Source organism: Copidosoma floridanum, unplaced genomic scaffold (genome assembly GCF_036245765.1).
Source record: "Copidosoma floridanum isolate Cflo_tuat_1 unplaced genomic scaffold, Cflo_Japanese_pri ptg000013l, whole genome shotgun sequence".
NCBI classification, from domain to species: domain Eukaryota; kingdom Metazoa; phylum Arthropoda; class Insecta; order Hymenoptera; family Encyrtidae; genus Copidosoma; species Copidosoma floridanum.
This window is the reverse complement of record NW_028321890.1, coordinates 17246241-17268915: the sequence shown is the minus strand read 5'-3', so window position 1 is coordinate 17268915 and position 22675 is coordinate 17246241. Positions and strand designations below refer to the sequence as shown.

At 32.4% G+C, this 22675-nt stretch overlaps 2 protein-coding genes across 2 annotated transcripts; both read right to left on the bottom strand.

Moving 5' to 3' along the window:
- Positions 1–578: 578 nt before the first annotated feature.
- LOC106644016 (uncharacterized) lies at positions 579–17749 on the bottom strand. The gene is made up of 4 exons (XM_014359359.2): positions 17670–17749; positions 3100–3523; positions 2336–2570; positions 579–658 (listed from the first exon to the last, which is right to left on the bottom strand). Exons 2-4 carry the CDS (start codon positions 3445–3447, stop codon positions 579–581), a joined length of 663 nt encoding a protein of 220 aa, XP_014214845.2. The 5' UTR covers positions 3448–3523; positions 17670–17749.
- Positions 17750–20255: 2506 nt separating this feature from the next.
- LOC106644015 (uncharacterized) lies at positions 20256–22230 on the bottom strand. Its single transcript, XM_089591431.1, has 4 exons — positions 22045–22230; positions 21775–21957; positions 21268–21684; positions 20256–21189 (listed from the first exon to the last, which is right to left on the bottom strand). The coding sequence occupies exons 1-4, from the start codon at positions 22119–22121 to the stop codon at positions 20946–20948; spliced, it is 921 nt and encodes a 306-aa protein (XP_089447557.1). The 5' UTR covers positions 22122–22230; the 3' UTR covers positions 20256–20945.
- Between the last annotated feature and the right edge of the window lie 445 nt (positions 22231–22675).

Below are 22675 nucleotides of genomic sequence, written 5' to 3'. Positions count from 1 at the left end.
AAAAGAGTAGTGCAGTATATATATATATGTGTGTATGTGTAAGCTCGAAATGAGCGATATGGTATAAATGTATATGCTACATAGGCACACGATGGCTTTGACGATTCTTTTGAACGGTGGTGCGTAACTCCCGAGCAAATCACGGCACGTCGTACCGGGCTTCGGCTGCGGAGTAATTAAAAGGAGACCTAAAATTTTTTTTCTTATCAGAAAATTAATTTTCATGGTGCACATCTAAAGCTGCTTTTATAGATTAGTTGGATACGTTTTATACAGAGATTAAAATTACCTCTACATAGAAAATAATTGAATTATTCTATTTCCAAGTTCTTATTATATGAAGGCAACTAATGTTGCATTTTATGACTCATTTTTTTATTACCATTCACAGAAGTGTCTTTTCTAATGAAATAGTTGCACAGAATGTTTTACAAAGTAATTAAGTTATTCGTAAAGTAAGTTTATATATTGAAGCATTACAAGCCATTTGAGAATATATTCTTTAAAAATAATGGCTTATAAAGTATCCTTAAAAATATTGCATTGCAAGAAAGGACTTATTTAAGTACTGTATAGAATTAAGGATTATTTTTCGGCAAATGAGCCTTCACCGATATAATTGTGGTGGGTGGAAAATTTTTCGTACTTGTTTTGCTACCTGTAATAAAGATTATAAACGCAGTTCTATAAAATTAATTTTAACGCTATAGGTGTCCTTTTTTTCAGTAACTAAATATTTTAAATCGCACACAAGTCAAAGACCTTACTATTTTCGGTGAAATACTTACGACTACACTGTGAAAGATCATTTATTTTGATGTTCTACGTCTTTTCGTTGCGAATAGACTCTCTATGCCAAATAGAATAATTTATGTTCTCAGGTTAATGTACTGAGATTACGTGCGTGCAAAATTAACTCTACTTTTCTTATTTTAACAAGATAAACTCGTAAACATAAAATGTATTTTCAGTCCATTCTTAAAATTATTTAAATTTTTGTTCTGTATGCAGTAATACTTAATATTTAATTTTAGACCGTCTACTTGTGTTATTTTTAATTTTTTATTAATAATATTCGACAAATAATTATATGAAAAATAGAGCACAATTTTATGCCACAAAAATTCATCAGCTTAAGTAATATTTAAATACAATTTTTATACGACCAGGAATGTAAAAAATTTATTTCATATATTTATGTATTTGTTTATTAGGTAATGCGAAAACATAAGAATATCCGAACCAAGTTAATATATTTATTGGGTTAGAAAACTGAGCAAAAACGCTTGTATCAACACGTTATTAAGAAATAAATAGATTACACAAATGCATACGTAAGGCAACAAAAATTAGATAATAAATACGTGAATAAGTATATGGACAACGAATATAATAAACCAATATAAACATACCAGGACGTAAATCAGTAAATTTGAAATTGAAAATTCTTTTTTTTCAGCTATTGTTTTTTTATAGTTCCATTTTGAATTAATTTATGTAATAATCAATTTAAAAATTTATTTATCCCTGTATTTTTTAGTTGAGATATTAATTTGTTAGTTTGTTTGTGTCATCGTATACGGAATATTAAGAGAAAGTAATGATGGGAAAAATTTCATGTCTCAACAGAAAATACAACGTTGTCTTAACTATTCTCTGTGTAAAGAAAATTTCATTCTAACTAAACAAAGAACACATTTATTTTTTCAGCAAACCTTACATTTTTATAATTTCCCAAATAAAAAACTGTTGTTTATACTTTTAGTTTATTTTCAACCAGTAAAGAATTTTTAAACGAATAAAAATTTCCGACGTAAGTATTTGTTAACATAAATTTACCAATAATCAATAAAAATTCTACGCAAATATTTCCACGTGTTTAGAAAAAGCTGCACAATACTTGAAATTTGTTACGATTACTTGAAAAATTTCGATGTTTAACTTATAAAAATAAGATTTATCAACAAAAAATATCAATTAGTCACTGAATATTGTCGGAATCCAAAAAATACCTGTAACTCATTTTCTTTATAAATAATTTACATTTTTTATAAAAACCAACAAAAAAACGGTTTTTCTTCACCCGTACTCGTAAAAATTTGCTCCTCCGCAAAAAAGAAAAATAAGCAAACCATCACTCGACCCACATTACCTAAACGCGCAAAGAATATATCAATCCACGTTGAAACCCACTTAAAAAGTAAAAAAAAAAAAAAAAAAAAAAAAAAACCTTGAAGCCGTCAAAGAATGCCAAGCACTCGAAACGAGAGAGGCATGCTAATCGAAAGGTAATAAAAAAATGAAAAAATAGTAAGGCGAAAACCAAGAGACTTGCCTTGCAGCTGTGAGATCGTCGCCTGGTACTCGGCCAACTTTTCATCGACGTAATCCTGGCTCTGGCTGGCTATAATTTCGGCGGTGCTGGGACCCGATTCCTCATCGTCTGTCCCACGGCTCGGATCGAGCGGCACGCCGACGTACTCGTACTCACCCGACCGATACGGAGCGATCAGGTACTCGGGCGGGCCGCACGGCTGCGGTGACTGGGGCGTCTCACCTATCGGCGGACTCTGCAAGACACCAGGAATAGACTAATTAATAACATCCCCCTGCTGTACGACTTAATTTTGTATTTCACACAGACCGATTTTCCCCACAACTTTCGCTCGCTCGGACGAGCTGTACGTACGACCCATTGTCCGCATGGGACCGGCCTCACCTGGAGCTTAAAATAATTAAAATAAAACGAACCAACAGCCCCGGCGTGACTTCAGTTGAAATAGAGATGTAACCGAAATTGGAGTTGAACGATTATTTTAAGATTTTGCATAATACATGTGGATGCCTAATAAAAAAGTAGTTTTGCAATTTATTGTAACGGCAAAACAAGTCATCACTGTATACGAGGGTCAATGCACTGATGATTTGTCCGTGTAATAGGCACAACGCGTCAAGGTGGTTTCGCGATGCATTTCTTCGTTGAAATCAGATTTAGTAAATAAACAAAAGATGTATATGCGTAGAACAATCCTCGAATTTACGAAGTGCAAGTGATCATGCAACGACTCTTCAATGAGTCTATTGAGAGAAAAGTCTCACCCTCGGCGGTATGGGCTGCTGGACGGGAACGAAGGGTCGAGCCGTGGAGTTGCCAGGCGAGGACCACCTGGGCCTCTGCGTAAAACCCGGCTGTCCACCGAAAACCGGCGAGGCGATGGGCGACATCGGCACCGGACTCTGCGGATGGTGGTGCATCACACCGGGCGCGTAGTAACTGGGTGGACCGCGTAGCATCTGATGGGACAGTTGTTGCTGGTACTGGCCGGCCGGGGGGCTGAACGGAGATGGTGGTCTGATGGGACTGGGAGCCGAGTTTCGGTTGGTGGGCGGCCATCCGCTTGGTCCTCCGTAGGGGCCCTGACCACCCCGGGAGGGATGCTGCGACATTGCTTTTTGGCTCGGCTCTACTTTTCAGCCGTAGGTTGGGACGACGACGACGACGCTGACAGCTCCTCTGGCATCTCTGTAACGAAAAGTACTCGTGGACTAACAAAACTTTGATACTTTTTTCATACGAGTTATTTTAAACATTTATATGTATGTATGATCAAATACGGACACTTACGTGATATACAATGTCGTACAAAGTGTACTCTCTAAATTTAAAATAGTGAAAATTTCACTATTACCGTAAGTAAATAAAATTTTCACTGGCGAAATAGTGAAAAATAAGGATTGCTTATTCACGCCCAGTTGACATAAATTTTAATTGTAAATATTTATCAGTAATCCAATGTATGATCTTAACTCGAATGAAGGGAATTTTACAACCCATACACATTACTTCGAGTGGTACCAACAATAAGTTGACCAATACTTATCTAAACTGTGGAACGTTAACTTGGGAGGGATTGTGAATCCACTATTTCACAGTGAATATTCACTAGTTAAAATAAGTTATAAGTATACAACTTGGAAATAGTGGAATTGCCCGTTTTTTGCTGTTTGAATAGTGAAAATTCACTATTTTACAGTGGTATATGCACTATTTTTAAAAAGTCGCATATACTGATCACCGTCTCAAATGTAAAGAGTAGTTGGTGGGTCAAGCAAAAACAAGTGGGTCACAGATTAGGACTTGCAAGTTAATTTTGAGGTAATCGCTGTAAACGCGGGTAGCCAAAGGTTTATATAATTCAGTGAGCTGAGCGTGGTGAATCTCACCAGTGGCCGCCCAACGGTTTGACTACAAACTCGTCGTGCCACGTGTTGCTGTTTCCGTTTGCGCTGGGATGCAATAGAAAAGACGATGGCCTGTGATGTAACGCGTGTGAGAGATCGTCCGGGAATAGAATGAGCGTGGCCTTAGTAGACATTGACTAGACGCGCAAAGTCCCCTTTGTACGCAATCATGTCGCGAATTAGCAGTTATGGTACGGCTTATTTTTATTTATTTTTTTTTTTTTTTTCATACTTCAATTATTTTAAAAAACAATGTATTTGTAACAGAGATGTATTGTTTTGTATTGTGTAACTAAGCGGTAGACCATAGTGGGTAAAATATTCAATGCAATTTGTGTTCAAAAATACTATTGACTTTTTACGTGATAAAAAAAATTGTTTTATCGATTAATGGTATTCGTTTCATTTCGATTTCATCATGTGAATATATTATGTCTGACAATGCACATCTATTTATGCTCATACTATCGTATACATGTGTAACGTATAAAACAATTGATATTTTCTCTTAAAAAATCATTTGCCTTGTTGTGTCCAAGCGTTAACGAATTTTGTTAATATCAAGGATTAATAAATTATTGTTAGGAATGTATAAAGGGGTACTTGTATAACGCTTGACTTGTTATTGGGCTTGACTGATTCGCAGTAAAATGTATTATATTTTCATTGGAGCAAAAATGTTAACCGTACATCAATGGTATACTTTTATTATAAGCTTTCAGATAAGTGCAAGAAATTTAAATCCAGTTAAGCTCTTCAGATGGCAAATTTTTAAACATGACTGCTTGACAGAAGTGCCGTATACCTTACATTTTTGCCAGAGCAAAGGGTGTGACCACCACTTGAGAAGAGATGTGAAAATACTATCTTTAAGATTATATATCTGATTAAATAAATAATTATAGCTTATGGATAATAATAGTTAGCATATTAAGCACAATGTGATTATTTCTATAAGGACAGATGGGTCAGCTTCACACTGACCCAAGTGCGGAAGGCACACAAAAATTTTTTTTTTTTAATTCACGCTTACATTATTTTAGTTGATGCATATCAACCTTTTTATATAATTATTTATGTGCATATTTTTATGCTGTATTCTCTGATTTTCTAAAAATTGTAGAAAATATTTTAATTTGAAAAAGTTAGTTTTTTTTGCTACTATTTATTTCTTAAATTTATTTGTGAAAGATTATAGACTTAAGTATTCTACACTGTAGTAATACACGTCTACATTTGAAATGTAATATTTTTTGAGTCAATAACGATGTACAACCAAAACATCTGAAAACTGATGTAATAGTTCTTATATTAATGAATTTAAAAAAAATTAAACTTAACTAATATAGTGATATTTTTTGCTCTGATAAAAAATGTAGCAGTCAGGCCTTGTTGCAAAAATTAAATTTTGCCGATTGTTATAAAACGTTACCGTTTGTAACCACAGAATTTTTATTAAAAATGAAAACATTTGCAGCTTTTTTACTGTCAAGAGCTGAAGAGAAACATTATATTTTTAACAATAACTTTTGAAATAAAAGTTTTACACTTACAGGATACAGGACGAAATTATACATATACATAAGTATCTCAGCGAAATACGACTTTTTTGTAAGTCATACTTTTCTCTTAGGAGGATACTTTCTCTTTTTTGATTGAACATAATATTACTGAAAATGATTAAAAATTTCGTTTCTACCCATAATAGTGAGAAATTGACATTTTTTAACACTGTTAGAAATGGAAAATTAATGGAGCAATGGATTTTTTTTTAAATGCTAATTTTTTTAGTAATCAGCTTTACTCTAGGATACCATGCAGATATATAATAGGTGTACAAATCTTCGAAAGCTGAAAAAATCCTGTTTTTTGGTTATTTTCATAGGAAGTTCTACAACCAACTTTTTAATGCCAAAGTTGTAGATTACAGAAAAAACAGCATCTTACTTTTTTTTTTATCTCTAAAGAACTGAAAAATTTATTTAAAAGTTTGTAAATAGAAAAAAAATTGTTGACCATTTTTCTTTGCAATGTCATCCAAATACTCTAAAAAACAATTATTTTCAATGTACCAAAAAATAGTTGAACAATAGACAACGTTTCAGTTTGCGTTTAAAACAAAGTATGCAACCAAAAAACTTTTTTAGAAGATTTTTTAAAAGTACAGACTTTTTTCACCCAGAAAATCATTTTGATGTAATTATAATTTTTGCTCTAACGATTAAAGAATCAGTCTAGCCTTATGAGGTAGCGAAGTATCTTAATAAATTTAGTAACTTGTTTTTATCAAGAAATAAATTTTTTTTAAAGTATTATTAGTTATTTTTTTATGCAATTAAATTTATTTCTAGAACTTACATTATCTTGTATAATATAGTACTAAAAAAGTATTAGAGACTTTATTCTTCGAAAATGTCAATTCAATAGGTTATATTTCAGACGTATGTCAGTTTTATTGTCACAGAAAAATCAGCTATATTTGTGTAATTATTTGAATTTTAAATTATTATTGCAGTTTACCGGAGACAGCTTCAAAAGATCATTAAAAGTAATATTTTTCGTAACCATCATGGAATTATCAAAACAAATTAGCTATAGAGTGTCACCAATAATGACCATTAAAAACTAAGTATAATCATCAAACAGATTGACGTAGGTTGAAAAACTTTAAAAAAAAGAATCTTAATTTTTCTTGAAACGTAATATATAAATATATTTTAAGAATGGCCATGACTGCTTAAGGTTATAAATACACACTTGTTTTCTCACGAAGTGTACAAAACCACTGGCTTCATATCAGGTGCATCTTGCATAAGACGTGAAGAGTGAATAGTTGTGTATGTAACCTCGTTTTGTAAGTTCACGTGGTTTCTTTTCAATCTTGTCAAAGTCGTCTTCCCATCTCGCAGATTTTTACGATCCGATAATCGTTGAAACAAATTTTACAATTGATCACAAAACTTGGTGGTCAGAGTTAGTAAATTAAATTTTTTCACATATATTTCACGTATAGCGTTTGAAGTTTTAAACTGTTGGCATATTTAACGTTTAACATACGTGATCTTATGGGGATTTTGAAAAATGTTGCCAACGACGGCTGAGATAAACTCCAAAGAAGGATAGTATAAGACTTGCACGAAGCGAATCTCACGTTGAACAATTTATCTGCTTTTTTTTTATTTTTTCACTGTTTGAGGTACCAAAACGTGCAAAATTATATTTTCATGACTCCTCTAGATTAATTTTTTTTTCACCATATGTACCATAAATAATAAGAAAAATACCCCACGTACCGTAAATAATAAGAAAAACACGGAACTCAGGTATTAGCATGTAGTTATGTATTGCTATATTCGATTTTCGTGACTTGAAGAAAGCTTCAATTTCGTTTTTATAATATTCCAAAAGATTGTCAGCAAAAAAACTTATGACCATTAAAAACTTGAGACAATAAGCAAAAATTTGGCAATTTTTTTAATTTTTGATTTTTTAGGACTGTAACTTTTAAGCTTAGTTACTTTTTTAACTTTTCAAAGTGGAAATCGTAGCTCATCTCAAGAACTTTAATTTTCTTTTCAGGGCAACTCTCTACTTTGAAGCACAGTAACGTTAAAAAGTGTACAAATATTTTTAACGCATTATTTTCATACTTTCTTACAATCTTGTTTGCTTCTTTACAACAAAAATTTGTAGAAAATCGCTCTAAGTCAGGAAATAGCACACACAACATTAGCTGCACTTGATTTTTTTTGAAGGTTTTTAAATATGGTCCCAGTTAAAAGTTTTTTTTTTTTATAAACCATAAGTGCGTTTAACTTTTAAATCTGGGACAACATTAATTTTTTCTTCAACTCTGCAGATTCTACGGAACGTGAAAAATTAAAAAAAAATGTTTTCTCTATGCCCTTTTTTAAAGCTTTTAAAAGCAAAAAAGCTAATAAATTATGAGATTATTGTGGATTTTTAGCTCATGTTTTAAGTTAAGAATTCTCATAACTTTTGATATTGACAATCTTTTGGGGGTACTTAAAAAAATAAAATTTATTTTCATTTTTTTAAGGAACCCTCTGTGACTCTTTTTTGTACTTTTTTGGTACCCTGAAAAATGAAAAAAAAAGGACATTGCTTCAAATTAAATTTTTTGTTTAACCAATAAACTTCTACTACTTCCATCCAGTAAAAATTGCCATAATAACAAAGTTATAAGTAAAAGAGGATTTTAAAAAATGTTGATAAATTAATATAATTATTACATGTTTTATAAGTATACAATACTATTTAACAGCTGCCAAATAAAATTAACTGAGACATCGTTCATTTCTGTGACACTAAACTAAAGGTTGCAAATAAATACCATAAAATCAATTATAAAACAAGAAAAAAAGTAGTATCCATAGTAATCAATTTTTGGATAGTAAAAATAAAAAAATAGTTATGGCACGTGCGAAGATTCGACTGTAAGAAAGTGTATATTCGGGCGAGTCATTGAACTGCGTCATCGACTCAATTCGGTAAAAGCTTTTCTACAGCGAGCCAGCTGGTACTGTTACTGGTCCAAAAGCATCGGTATGGACTGTTAGTACATTGCTCCTCGCACGCGTAAGCCACCGAAATTGGCTGTGTATGCTTATTTTGTAGTTTCTTTCAACATGTAGTTGGTAAAGTTATAAACAAGTATGTATAAAATAGGGCTAAAATAAACTGTTAAAAAAAATGGTTTTCAAGAAATTTATAGTTCTTATCAAGTATAATGAGTTGTAGTTAAATTATTTGCCATCAGAAAAATAACAATGATAATTGAAAGACATCGAATATTGTAAGTTAGTTTAATGACCCTCGAATTCCTTGCAGAAATAAAATAGCTGAAGTTGAGTGTTCTTCCATAAAGCTCATTCTAATACACCAGTATAACTGTTGAAAATCAACAACAAGTAAAAGTTATCGAAACAAAGGGATAACACGTGGATTTTCGAACTTTCGTTATTAAAATTTTGTTGTTAACAATACAGTAGTAATAATAGCTCTGATAATGTTATGAGGACGTCCAATATTAGCTTGAACGAGCATGATATTAAAAATATATTAGTGCTCCGCTATACATCAAGGTTTCTTCTAATCCTTTCCTGTAATAAATATTTTCTTTTAATGCTTGCGGGAGAAACATTTCGAAAGAAAATGAGACGGCAATAGCGCGTTAACTGGGCTAACGTTTGAATGGAAGCTTAAAAAAAGAAATGATCTTTTGGAAAATTCGGCCTTCGTAATCATCTACGCTGCAATCCAAACACACGAACGGTTTTAATGGTCCATTCGACGAAAGCAAACAATCCATTGCTGATCTAAGTTTTTGCTCTTTACTATTGCTGCAAGTCAAGATTTTTTTCAACTGCTATACGGGAGACAACGTATAAAATGTTCACAAAGTTACGTCAGACATCATGTTGAAAATTTTTTGCATGTACCCTGGATGTCTCTAAACGCAACAACATAGTCAGCCATGTGTTTATAATCATACCTTTGATAATAAAGACAGATTTTTCCCAAGATCTTACATCACGCGCTTGTGTACCTTTTCTAGATTAAAAATCTCTGAAATCGTTGGCCTACAACGTACGGACGTTTTGCGTATACAGTTACGTCACACAGTATCGGCAGCGAGAACAATTGCTCCATACTTTATGGTTTGTTTTGCAAAGCTGGTGGTAATACACTTTATGTGTACGTAGACGCTTAGCTACGCATTGTAAACCAACCCTTCCTCCAACGGGACACGTAAAAATATCCTTTGTTTATGCTTTTGTGGTTGCCGCGTGACGTTAAGTCAAACATCGCTCACGACGGAAGATGGAAGAGTGAGAAAGTTCGTTTTCAAATTTCAAACAAATATAGTCGATGCTGTGGCTGTTGGATTGTTAGTTTTTTTTTTTTTTTTTTTTTTTTTTTTTTTTTTTTTTTCTAAAGTGACTTGAAAGAACTCACTTACTTTTGCGTGACTACGAAAAGATTTTCATTGTCACGTGAAAATATTGTTAACAAGAAAACCAGAAAATTATTGAGATAAATAGTATTTTCACGGGCAATATAATCATTATGTATTTCAAAATGAGAATCTTGATTATTGACATTGCATGACCAGTCATTTCGAGAGTGATATACAACGTAATTCTATAAAAAAATCGTTTGAAAGTTTATTTTGTTGTTCTGTGAGTAATTATTTTCTTACTGATCAAGTGATTGTTTATCGTTGGAATACGTGTGTGTTACATTGTTATATTTTACATGTATATGCGTGCATGGAGTCAATGTACTTACCTACCTAACAACTTTTTAAAAAAAACTGATCGTCTGAAACTATCTCGCCATTGCTCATAAAGTCACACAAATACCCATAATTTTCGTAATTTTTACATTTACAATATTAGTAATATTATGTTGATCTTCACAATGCAAGCGTCACTTCGATCAAAAAATTTTCAAGTGCAAGATATTAATAGAAAAAAATTTCAACAACCAATAGACATGTCTCTACTGAGCCTTCTTTATGCCGGAAAAAAGTGCTCGAAAAGTCCAGATGGAACGAGTTAGACAATTCGATAGCTCTTAAAGCATTTTCATCCGGATACCGCGAGTATATTGTACACATAGGCTGACTGAATGTGGTAGCATATCTATTTTTACGATCGACGCTATACTACGTACACGGACACATTAAAAGCTTGCCGTGAAATAAGGTGGACCGACCCATCTTTTTCTCACTATGTGTTCGTTTTGCCTCTATAGGTGTATAGGTTCAGGATACGCAGATTCCCGGTGCACCATTAGCGGGATATTTCCGAATCTGACACGATTTCAAATAGACACGCTCTCGTCTTCGTTACCTTTTCGTTTACTTTTAAACTTCGTTACTTTTGGGTCCACCATTGCGCCTGCGAACAGCAATTCTTTGTTTTACTCTCTCGATTACAAGAGCAACTGTCTTGATAGCACGTAACGTTATAAAAACGTTGTCATTACAATTTTACTACTTTGCAAAATGATATTGTTAAAACATTGTAAAAACTTTGGTTTTTTTCCCGCTGATTTTCCTAACTAAATGTAGTTGTTGGACTAATTTTGAGTTAATTTTGCTTTCATTAATGATTATGGGCGCAATGTTAAAGGTTCAGCATGTTTATAATAAGTCCTAACAATAACAAAAATTATATTTCATTTATTTAAATCGTATTGAGACTATAACAAATAAGCTCAACCCCTCGTTTGAAGTATTTTTTTTTTTTTTTTTTTTTTTTCAAAAATTTTAACTATATTCGTACAAATTTAATAAATCTTTTTTGACTAGTCAATATAAGCACTATTACATCGATTTTTAGCTATTTTTGTAAATTGTCTTTGTGTAGATCATAATAATCACATTTTAGATGTAATTCTATTTTTCCAAACGTGAAATTCAGAGATCTACAATTTTCGACCGATTTACCATTTTCGGACCTGCTGAAACATTTTCTCTTTAATTTAGTATTTCTTTAAGATCTGCAACTCTAGTATTCACAAGTTAATGGTATAATGTCAAATTTATACTAGTAATTTCAAATGTATTATGTCAGATTTATATAAACTGTAAAATATCTCTCGATAACTCTTTGACTAAAGAGGCATAAAAATACTTTTTTTTTTATCCAAGTCAGTGATTAGAAGCTTCATTTCTTTTAAATCTACATTTTTCTTGATTGTGTTTGCACCTAAAACATCTACTTCAAAGCTACATGCAAAAAAAATGATTTTAATATTCTCAGAAAATTTTCTGGATTTTAAATTGTCGGTTTGTGATATAAAATTAAGCTATACTAACTAAATTCGAGCCCAAATAAAATTTTTGATATGATCGATTTACTTCACAAGTGGTGGTTATACTTTTTGCTCTGGTAAAAGTATAAGGCACTTCTATGGAGCAGTCCTGCCTAAAATTTTTTTTTATTGGAATACAAAAAAGATTTATTATATCATACGATTTCGTGGACAAATTCTGATGATCCAATGCCTAAAATGTTTATATTACTATAATTTTTCAGTAACTCGAAGAAAACAAAGCAGTTTTGTACTATCTTACTAAGGTACCTAATAATAGTTCAATTAATGTTGAATAATGAAGGTAGATCATTTTAAAATACAATTTAAAAAACCTTAAAATTGTCAATTACTCGTTGTGCAAGTAATGTAATAAATCATGTTATAACAAACAAATATAAATTATTTAAAAAAAAAAAATTACATATTTATGTATAAACAGTATTACTATTGTATTAGACTACCAAAATTTTTTAATACTTAATTACCTAACTAATAACTCATTGCTATTTATTTGTGAACTAAGTAGGGTTTTTAAGCTTTCCATGAATACGATGTAAAAAAAATTTTTTTTTATACTTTTGACACTTGAAATATGTATTAGGTCAAGGAAATATTATGTCAAAAATAATTTAAAAAAAACAATTATGTAGTATTTTACTAAAATCTTAACAAATATGATAAGGTTTATTATTATTAAACAAAACATATACATGATGTAAAAAATTAAGAAATTTGACATTCACTCATGATAAAAATATTTTTTTTATTAATAAAAATTCTTGCTTGAAACTTCAGTGTTTACATTATAAAAGTATTAAAAAAAAAAAAAAAAAAAACAACTAATATTCAAAATATTATGTATATAACATGGTAGATCTTTCTCAATGGATAACTAACTCATCGACGCAAGTTTTAAAAGTTTTTTTTTTTTTTTACATGAAACTTAACGCGAAGAAAATCATCTGAATTATCATAAACCTTTTTGCAGCAAAATAAAGATGTAGGTAGTAACATGACCTAATCTGCCATGTGACTGCTGTTTTTTAAAAATTACTAGCCCTCTGTATCTATTAATCGGATATTTGCAAATTAAGAATTTTTTCATTCATTTTTTGACGGTTTCATTGAATCTAAATTTGCTTTTGATGATATAAAATACCAAAATTACAATACAACAACTCTTGTTTACACTCATCTATTTTTTTGTTTGACGCACGTGTGTACCATGTGTGGGAATTCAGGCCACGTAACTTGAAGTAAACCTAGTTACGCTACCAACTATCTATTTCACTATTTTACTGAAAAAAAAAGTATATAGTACATGTGATATCGCCATACTAAGATAATCTGTACAGTGTATTATGAAATTGAATTAAATAAATTTTGAAATAGAGACGTTTAAATCTAGAAGAAAACTAGTGAAATAACATAGTTTATAATAATAATTTACTTAGCAATAATAATTTACTTAGCAATGCACAAGAGAGAGAGAGAGTATCAAAGTATTTTGATAAATCGAAAAATTTCACAAAATTATAACTTCACGAATAATAATGGTAGATGTAAAAGAGATCATAAAAAGGATTTTTAAGTCTTTGAAAGACTCTGAAAGTCATTTGAAAAATTTTGAAAAACTTGAAAGTCATCTAGAAATATACCTACAAGGTTTTTAAGTCTTTCGAATATTAGAAATAGGTCGCAACTTTGACACACACAGTTCATGACTTGGTGTGCGCTATGTAACTAGTAGTGTTTAAGTTACTTTTGTACATGTAGTATATATTACATTCACGAAGTGGATTGATGACAAAAAAAAAGTATGACCTCTATCGTCGAAACAAATATTTGAAAGAAAAAAAAATTTATATTCACATCCACAAAGTTCAAAAAAACTCTCGTAACCAGTCGTTGCAATCTTTCGGAAGGCCAAAAAAGTTCATCAACCCTGAGCAGCAATATAGATATAAAATCGAGAAAAACCGACGATTAAATGATCCACCACAGTGTTCTTAACCGGCCGTGACTTTGCGCGCTGTTTACAAGTCCCTTGAGCGTGAAAAGCCGCCAAAATAATTTTTGCACTATAGTCCCACCTTTGTGCGACGGAACCTTGATCTCGAACCTGCGAGCTTTTTGTTTCGAACGTCATGAAAAGGGTCGCAAACGAGTCCCACAAAACCAATCACACGTTGTTTCGTCATCCGATGACCCTAGTCTAAAGTCATGTCTGGAAGCATCCAAATTCACGAAAAAGCCGAGCCCCACCGTAAGATAAAGAACTGCTCTCCCCCTAATGTGGGAAAAGACACATCTTTCTCGAAGGCAAAAGTGACGCCTGTGATATTTATACCCATTTCCCTTTTTCGAGCGGCCTTCGGAGCTACGACAGCATATAACTTGGGACAGTGAAACCAAGTTGCTGTGTACACGGCGATCGCAATAAACACATGTCATCGTTTCATTCATGCCTCACCCCTTCCCCCCCCCGAGTCGCCCAGTCGTCCACCGCTGCTCGAACGAAAAGCTCATCAAAGCGGGGCGCAGCTCGAGAGAAAATGTGCGGAATCGGGGAGCTCCGGCCCGCCGATTCCCGGATCCTCCCGTCTCTGCTCGACGAAAATAAAGCGCGAATGTGCCGATCGATGGTCAGAAATAGGATGGACTGACGTGTCGTCGCTTAACTAGCGTCAGCACTGGCGGACCTTTGCTCGGCTGTGCTTTCGCAAGCTTCGCTAACCCTCGGTTTGGAAAAATCATTGCTTTTCTGCGAACTCGTGCCTTTTTTTTTTTTTTTTTTTTTTTTCGCTTTTAACTACGTACTGCCTTGAGATACGTTTGTTCCTTGCTCTACGCTTTGGGGTGGGTGTTCCTATTCTGACCTTTTTATCACAGAGTTTTTTTTTTTAATTTTCAGTTTCTTCTGGATTGACTGCAATTGTGTCACATGTAACAATATTTAAATAATATTGTACCGTTATAAAATTTACATCATCGCTTCTAGTTGGAAAACGTGAGAAAACCATAATTTTATGAGGCTTTATGGAAAAGCACAGAAGTGGTTTTTCGATTGAGTGATTTTTTTTCTTTTTTCTTTTTTTTTTTAATGAGTTAGAAAGCATACTGGTTTGGTGAGCAAAAGTACGTTGTAGAAAAACGTTAAAAATATCTATAGGTTGCTGTACAAGTTACAATTTTACCGACTTCACTGTAAAAATGAAATACATTTTAAAACCCATCAAAAGAACAAATTCTACAATAAGTTGATCTGATTGTATTCCTTTCTATTGAAGACCTTAAAATCATCCCTGAAGTGACCATAACGAGGATGTATTGCACACAAGTTGTTTTTATTTATGAATGTTTGGACCTGAGATGGTTTGAAAAGGCGATGTTTTTGAGTATAACTAATGATATTGTATTTCAAATGCATTTTTATGACTTTTTGGGTAAATTATTACATCAAAATGCAATTATACTGTTAGAAATACTTGGGGAAGAGAAAAAAAATTCATTGTAAAATTATAAAAACAAGATTTTGTTGCTTTTATTGCCACTGTATTTTTCATATTTTGGCACCATCATCGATACCTCTCAGTATTTCTGCTTATTGAAAATACTTGTTAATATTAATTTCAATGATGTGGATTTGTAAACTATATTAATACATCAATAAAAAAAAAAAAAAAAAAAATATGCATATAAATTATGAAAAAATATGGCGTAGACCTTTCATAACTTCGATAGGCTTGATTATGAGGATATTTACCCCCAGTCAAGTGTCAAGATCTTACACAAAAACACACGAGCTAACAATAATGGTTGCATAAGTGAAGCCTATGGCTGTCATTTAAAAATAAAAAGCAAATGTCTGTCATAAGTTTTGAATCCCAATAATACGTTATTTTCAAAAATACATTTAATTTTCATAAATTGAATGATTTTTTAAATTTAGGAAAAACTGTAAAAAACGAATAAGTTGAAAAATTCGATTGAAATATTATGCCAAATTGGATGTTTTATGCTTTATGATGTTAATTGTTTATATTGTAGAAAAAATAATTATTTTAAATGACAACTTTTAATTGGTTGACGTTTTTGGGTTGATTTGTTTTTCTGTCAATTCATTGATTGTTCAAAACTATTCTTGGTAAGAAAATTAGTGAGATATTTATAGTAAAAGCATATTACAGTACATTCATAGTACTGTTTACTTATCTTTTTTTTTAAATTAAATCTTTATAAATACTAGTCAAAGTTTAAAATTATAACACTTGTCATGATTTATATATTAAAAATTTATTCATTAATAATCAAGTTGACGTACTTTTAGTAATATGATACACTCTTTCTATGATTTTGTTTTAATTTGTCATTACAGCAAAAAAAAACAAAATTAGCTTCAATAAAACCTCACATTTATTTAATAAAATGATCTTGACACGTTTTCATACTTTCTTAAGAGTATTCCAAGAAAAGCCGTTGCCATTTCAAAAAAATATTTTCAAAAAAAAATAAGTATGATTTTCAATTACATAATTATTGTAATAAAAAGTGGTGACTTTTTGTTAAAAAACAGACGAATTACAGTACTGAAAACATCAATGTTATTTCACGTACATTTATTAGTATTTTTTTGTTCTGCTAGTAGTAACACAAATAAAATCATGTTCAAGTTGTTCAGTTTTCAAGCCATACATTATTTATTTAATGTCATTTTTTAATTTCAGCTGTATGTGTATGCTATTTTTATGCAAAGTATATTTTACTCTTTTGCAATTAAAATGTTATTAAAGAAACATTTTTCACAGTTTTTAGTACTTCTTTTATTGAAAGAAACACTAAAGCAGTTATAATATTCATTTACGTGTAGATCAAATTAAATTTTTTTTTCATAATTAAAGTTACATATTAAGATTAAGAGATATTTTAATGTGAAATTTTATCTACTCTAAATTGTCATACTTAAACGTGTAGACACACACGCATGGGAGCCAAGTTCCAGGCAATTTTAACTTTAGACTCTTGGATTTATTTATGAATAGAGAATATTTGACCCTGAACAAATGAGATTTATATACATTGAGTTCCATTCTTCTTACTCAATTTACTTTTAATTAATTAAGTTCGTATTAATACGAATAGTGTAATTCGTTTTTTTAATAATAAATCATTCACGTTATTGTTTCATTCGTTGAAGATTGAACCAGGCCAATATCAACAAATGCTTGACAATAAAAACAGGTGCAAGGGTCAGTACGCATGCGACGTGCCACACCACATGGAAACTTTTCTATTATTTTTCATGTCTTTGAATAACAATTTAACATTTTTTATAATATTTTTTTGTATCACTTAAATTGACAAAAAACTTTTAGTTTTTTGAACAACGTCACTTTGGACTACAACAAAAATTTTGCACAAAAGTAAATTATCTAAGGCTACCCTGAATATGAAGTTTCAAGTCTGAAAACAGTAGAAAAAAAAAAAAAAATTTGTAATTCCCATACTATTGTACGGTCAAATTTGTTTCACTTTGCATAATACCAACTCACACACACTTGATGAAAAACTTTACTTACCCTGAAGCTCTACAAGTACTTCTTGACCACTAAAACTCAAGACTCATCAAACGGTCCCCGTGAACCAGCAGGGATGTCGTGATTGGTCAACAGCAGCACGAAGAAAAAAAAAAAAAAAAAAAAAAAAGAAAGAAAGAAAAAAAACAACAGTTAAAAAATAAATAAACACCGAAGCACAGTAAAACACACTCCGCCGTTCAAGCACGTTTGACTGCAGTGAAGCAGCAGTACAGAATCTTCCAAAAGCCGGCTTTTTCCGGCAAAGTAAGCACGAATTACAAAAAAGACGTGCACGCGCGAGCCAAGAGAAAAAAAAGAAGGGACACGATAGCCCGCGAGAGTCAGCTGTGCCAAGACTGCAGCGAGCACTGGATCAGCCGGGGACCCGGTCCAGAGGCTCTATTTTCCTCTGCCCACCCGCTCTCTGTCTAGCTTCCAAGACCGGCGTCCCGACGCCGCGCGCGAGCGTCGATTCGTATTTTTAGCGGTCTTGGCGGCACCGCGCACTCGAGCCTCGACCAGCGCAGCGTCCGCACGCCCCGACCCACCCTCTCTCTCTCCCCCCTTCGCAACAATTTTCTGTTTTCTAATACCTCCCCCCCTTTTTTTCGGGGGGGGGGGGTCCGATTTGTCTTTTTTTAAACTGCGTCTAAATGTTTTTTGCTGCCCCGCTCCGCGTTTCCTTCTGCCTTTGTTTTTCCTCCCCCCGTTTTCACATCGAGCTCTGCTTTTCACGAAGATTCATACCAGAGGACGGCGACCGGCACTTTGATCTTGGCCTTTCGCGGTCCCCGCTTTTCGGAAGCGCTCGGTTTTTTTTTTTTTTTTTTTTTTTTTTTTCTCTCTGCCTCGCGGTGTTTATAAACGCTGGTTATGGCTTTTACTTTGATTGGTTTTTGATTTCCACACAGGGCGCATCGAGATAATCATTTTTTGTTCGCTAATTGTTTCAACATGGCTATTGCAACTTCGACAAAATCAATTTTTTCGTTGGTGTTGGACGAATTGTTGATAATGAAAGTATGTTTTTTTTTAAACATTAAAAATAATTATTTCATGGTTCATCTCGCAAACTATTTTTAATTTCAGAATGTGAACGTAACATGGTTTTGTGGAATCCTTAAACAATTCTTGCATTATTTTTTTTAATGATGTGTTGTAACAAATCACTACCCTTTATTATCAACTGAAGTAAAATAAGTGAGCACTGATGACAGCGGTGTACCAGCATAGAACAAAAAAAAATTAAGGTAAACCACATCTAAGGGTGAATAATGCCCAATACTAATATGAAGTAAAGCCCTAGGTTTTACGTAAACTTTTTGATACCCGAGGAGGAGTTAAGGGTAGAAAACGTGCAATCTAAATATATTGCCCTTCATCTCCATAGGTGTGTAGTATATCATTTTATAATGAACACACATCAATTGATCTTTAAAATAAATCTCAGTTATTTTCTAGTCAAATTTATTGCAAATTATTGATTTCAAACACGAATAGAAGTAGTTTGATGGTATAACTTTTTAAAATAGATGTTTGAAGTTAACTATGCCCTCAGTTATACGCCTACATTGGTCACTCAATTGAAATACATAAAAAAAGATATCATTTTTGTCCATAAGTATTAAATTTTCAGTACAAAGTAAAATTTGAATAATTGTAAACAAACAATCAATTATTGGTAGTAACTTTCAAAGTACTCAATACTGCGAGCAACGGGAACGTGGTTGAATATTATGTCACTTTGGATCATCGATAATTTTGGCCTCGATTTTGGCCCAGCGAAATTCGCGAAACAGATCTAGAGTGCCTATCTCGACCTTAATCAAGAGCCAAGTCAAGCAGTCACTTCTCGAATAAGATAGGAGTCAGCAATGTATTTTTATACCTTACAAATATTATTGTAAGGTACACACAAGACAAATCTTTGTTATGTATGTATAAATTTTACAACATCAGCTTGAGCCATCGATAAAATTTTAGAATTTATTATAAAAGCTTTTACGAGTATTTACAGTCGCGTGTCGTAAAGGAGCGTGCAAAATAAGAAAGTTGAGCTTTTAAAATATAACTTTCCTTCTACTGTCGATAGATTAAATATATATACACACAGTGTTATCGTTAAAATCTCATTTTTTCTCGATGTCATCATATTCCTGTTTTTGAATCTGTTTTGCAATTTCAATTTTATTTCTCTCCTGCATACGGTGGATTGATATTGAAATAAATATAAAAATTTTGTCTGGTGTTTGTATCAGATAAAAAGGCTGTAATATTAAATAACCTATAATATAATATTAATATAATTTATATTGGGAAGTAAGTTTAAAAGATATTAAAAAAGATGCACGTGTTACTTTATTATTAATATCTTTTTTTTACTATGACTATTGTACAATCTATCATAGACAGATGTAGGGGGTACATTGGTACATATATGTACACTTATACCTAAGGACACTTCATTTACAGGACCCAATTTGCTCACTTTTTACGTGGTATACTTATAAGGAATTTTTTAGTAAAAATTCACAGCAGTTTTAGAAAACAGTTTTATTTTCGAGCATAAACATGCTTCAAATTCAGTCAACAGGATGTGTCAATTATCTCTTAATAGTATTAATTCTACAAACTTTTTCAATTCAATGACTTGAGATTCGTAATGATTCTTTCTTACTCTTGATTATGTAAGAATTATTTTTTTAAGTAACTTAAATCTGTCGACTTGGATCAATCGACAGCAAAATTTTAAAAAGTACATTGAAATAGATTCTTCAATAATATAATTTTTTTTAGTTTTCCGAGGATACTTTTCTTTCTTACAAAAAGTTTTGAAACATCTTTCAACAATTTAACAAATCTCAATAACAATATAATTTGCTTCGATTTTTTTTTCTCTGTTAAAGCAGGATAAGCATTGTCCAAGGTCAAAGTCACAATATAATAAATTAATTTTTTTATTTTCCGATTGATCATCACAATCTTTTACTGAAAATCAAATACGGCATCGTAGTTACTTTCTAAAATGTTACTACACAAGACGTCATTTTCAATCTGATTTTCAACTTCTTGATTCATGCAAAAGTGCTCAATAATTTTTTTACTTGAAGAATTTTATTTGGCTGATTCTTTTACATCCGCATAAATCAACAGTTTTTTTGCCAATAGGAACTAATTGATGGCCAGTAGAATTATTATTCAATACTCCTTTATATCACACAGCACTAAAAAAGTGTTCTCGATGACATGACTAAAACCACTGTCAGGTCACAGGACTTACTTTGATAACGTCAAAAACTTCATCGGTAACGAAATTCTTCCTTGCGATCTCACTTTCTTCTGCAAACGGTACAACCTGTTACTCAAAATTCGATTCCTTCTTCGTAGGACTAATATCTCTTTTTGAGCCAAAAACAATAACCGTTTTATTTGTTTTTCAGTGGCTGTAGTAGCTTCAATAGAATCAATATTCATATTTTCTAATGACTTCACTTGGTTGCTAACATCTACAGCTCTCACGCTTGAACAAAAAACCGAGTTCAATTCGGTTACAGTATATAGGCATGATAAATATTTTTCTTTTAGATAAAAATCATACCTTTTTGAGCACTTTTTCTTGCTACAAGCATCTTCGACAGAATATTCAGTAAAATCTGTGCTTTCGTGTTGCTTGTTAGGGAGAATGTAATCCACTGCGTTGTCAACTAGACAGTGATCCACAGCATCTTCATCAGCCTGACACTCATCGGAGGATACTTGATCGATAACCACCTCATCATCTGTGCAGGGTTTGATAAATACTTGCTCTGTTACATCATTCTGAGAGGTATAATTAGGCATCATTTGATCCGAAGCAATTTCAGCAACACGGCGGTCATCGATGGATACTTGATCTGTAACAACCTCGTCATCTGGACAGGTTTTGATGAACACTTGATTTGTTGTATCAACATCATTCTGATAATCATCACCAGCTACAGAGTTGCTATCGGTATTTTCCTCGGCTTTTCTTAACCTACATGAAATTTATAAAAGTTATAAGAATTTTAGTAAATACGTACTCGTAATAATAAATACAATAAAAAAATTAATAAATAAATATTACCGATCAACAGCAAAAATCGTTGGAACGAAGCCTTTTTTTATTCTCAGCCTTGTCCCAGTATGACTGAAGCAGTTTGATTCAAAATGTTGAGAGCATACGTACAAGTACGATTTGTCCTTTGTAGGAAAGAAACGATTCAACTCGTACAGCCACTTGGCTCTCTCTTCTTGGTTTTTCGGTAACCTTGAACAACGAATATTTTCCAAATTTTAAAACATCCTTCTCATCAACTCACAATCCATAGTATACAATCAAACTTGGATAACTTACTGATGAAACGATAAACTCTTGGCTCCAGGATCGTCACTTTGAACTTTACATACAGGCACACAACATTTTACAGGCATATTAAATAATTTTCAACACTAATTCTCACACATATGAATTAAATGTACAAAGTATGAAGGAATTAAAAGACAAATTTGTGATACTGCTTCTGGAATTCACTTTACAGTACTTTACACAGCACTGGCACGAAACTATGCATTCTCTAAGAGAAAAAGAGAGAAACTAATAGGGTGTTTTCCGCAATCGTCACCAGCAAGTAATTTAAGGTTGCGCTCTACGCTACCATCAGGTCGGTAAGTCAACTACCTTGAATTAAATGGCGCTCTGTTCCGTAATCTGGCCAGTTAAAATAGCAGACGACAGTCAACAGCTATGAAATCTTCACTTTTTTCAGGTTATATGGGTGTTTTCCGCAATCGTCACCAGCAAGTAATTTCAGGTTGCGCTCTACGCTAACATCAGGTCAATAAGTTAACTACCTTGAATTAACTGGCGCTCTGTTCCGTAATCTGGCCAGTTAAAATAGCAGACGACAGTCAACAGCGATGAAATCTTCACTTTTTTCACGACTTTCACGTTGTCTGCTGTTTTAACTTGCAGATTACGGAATATA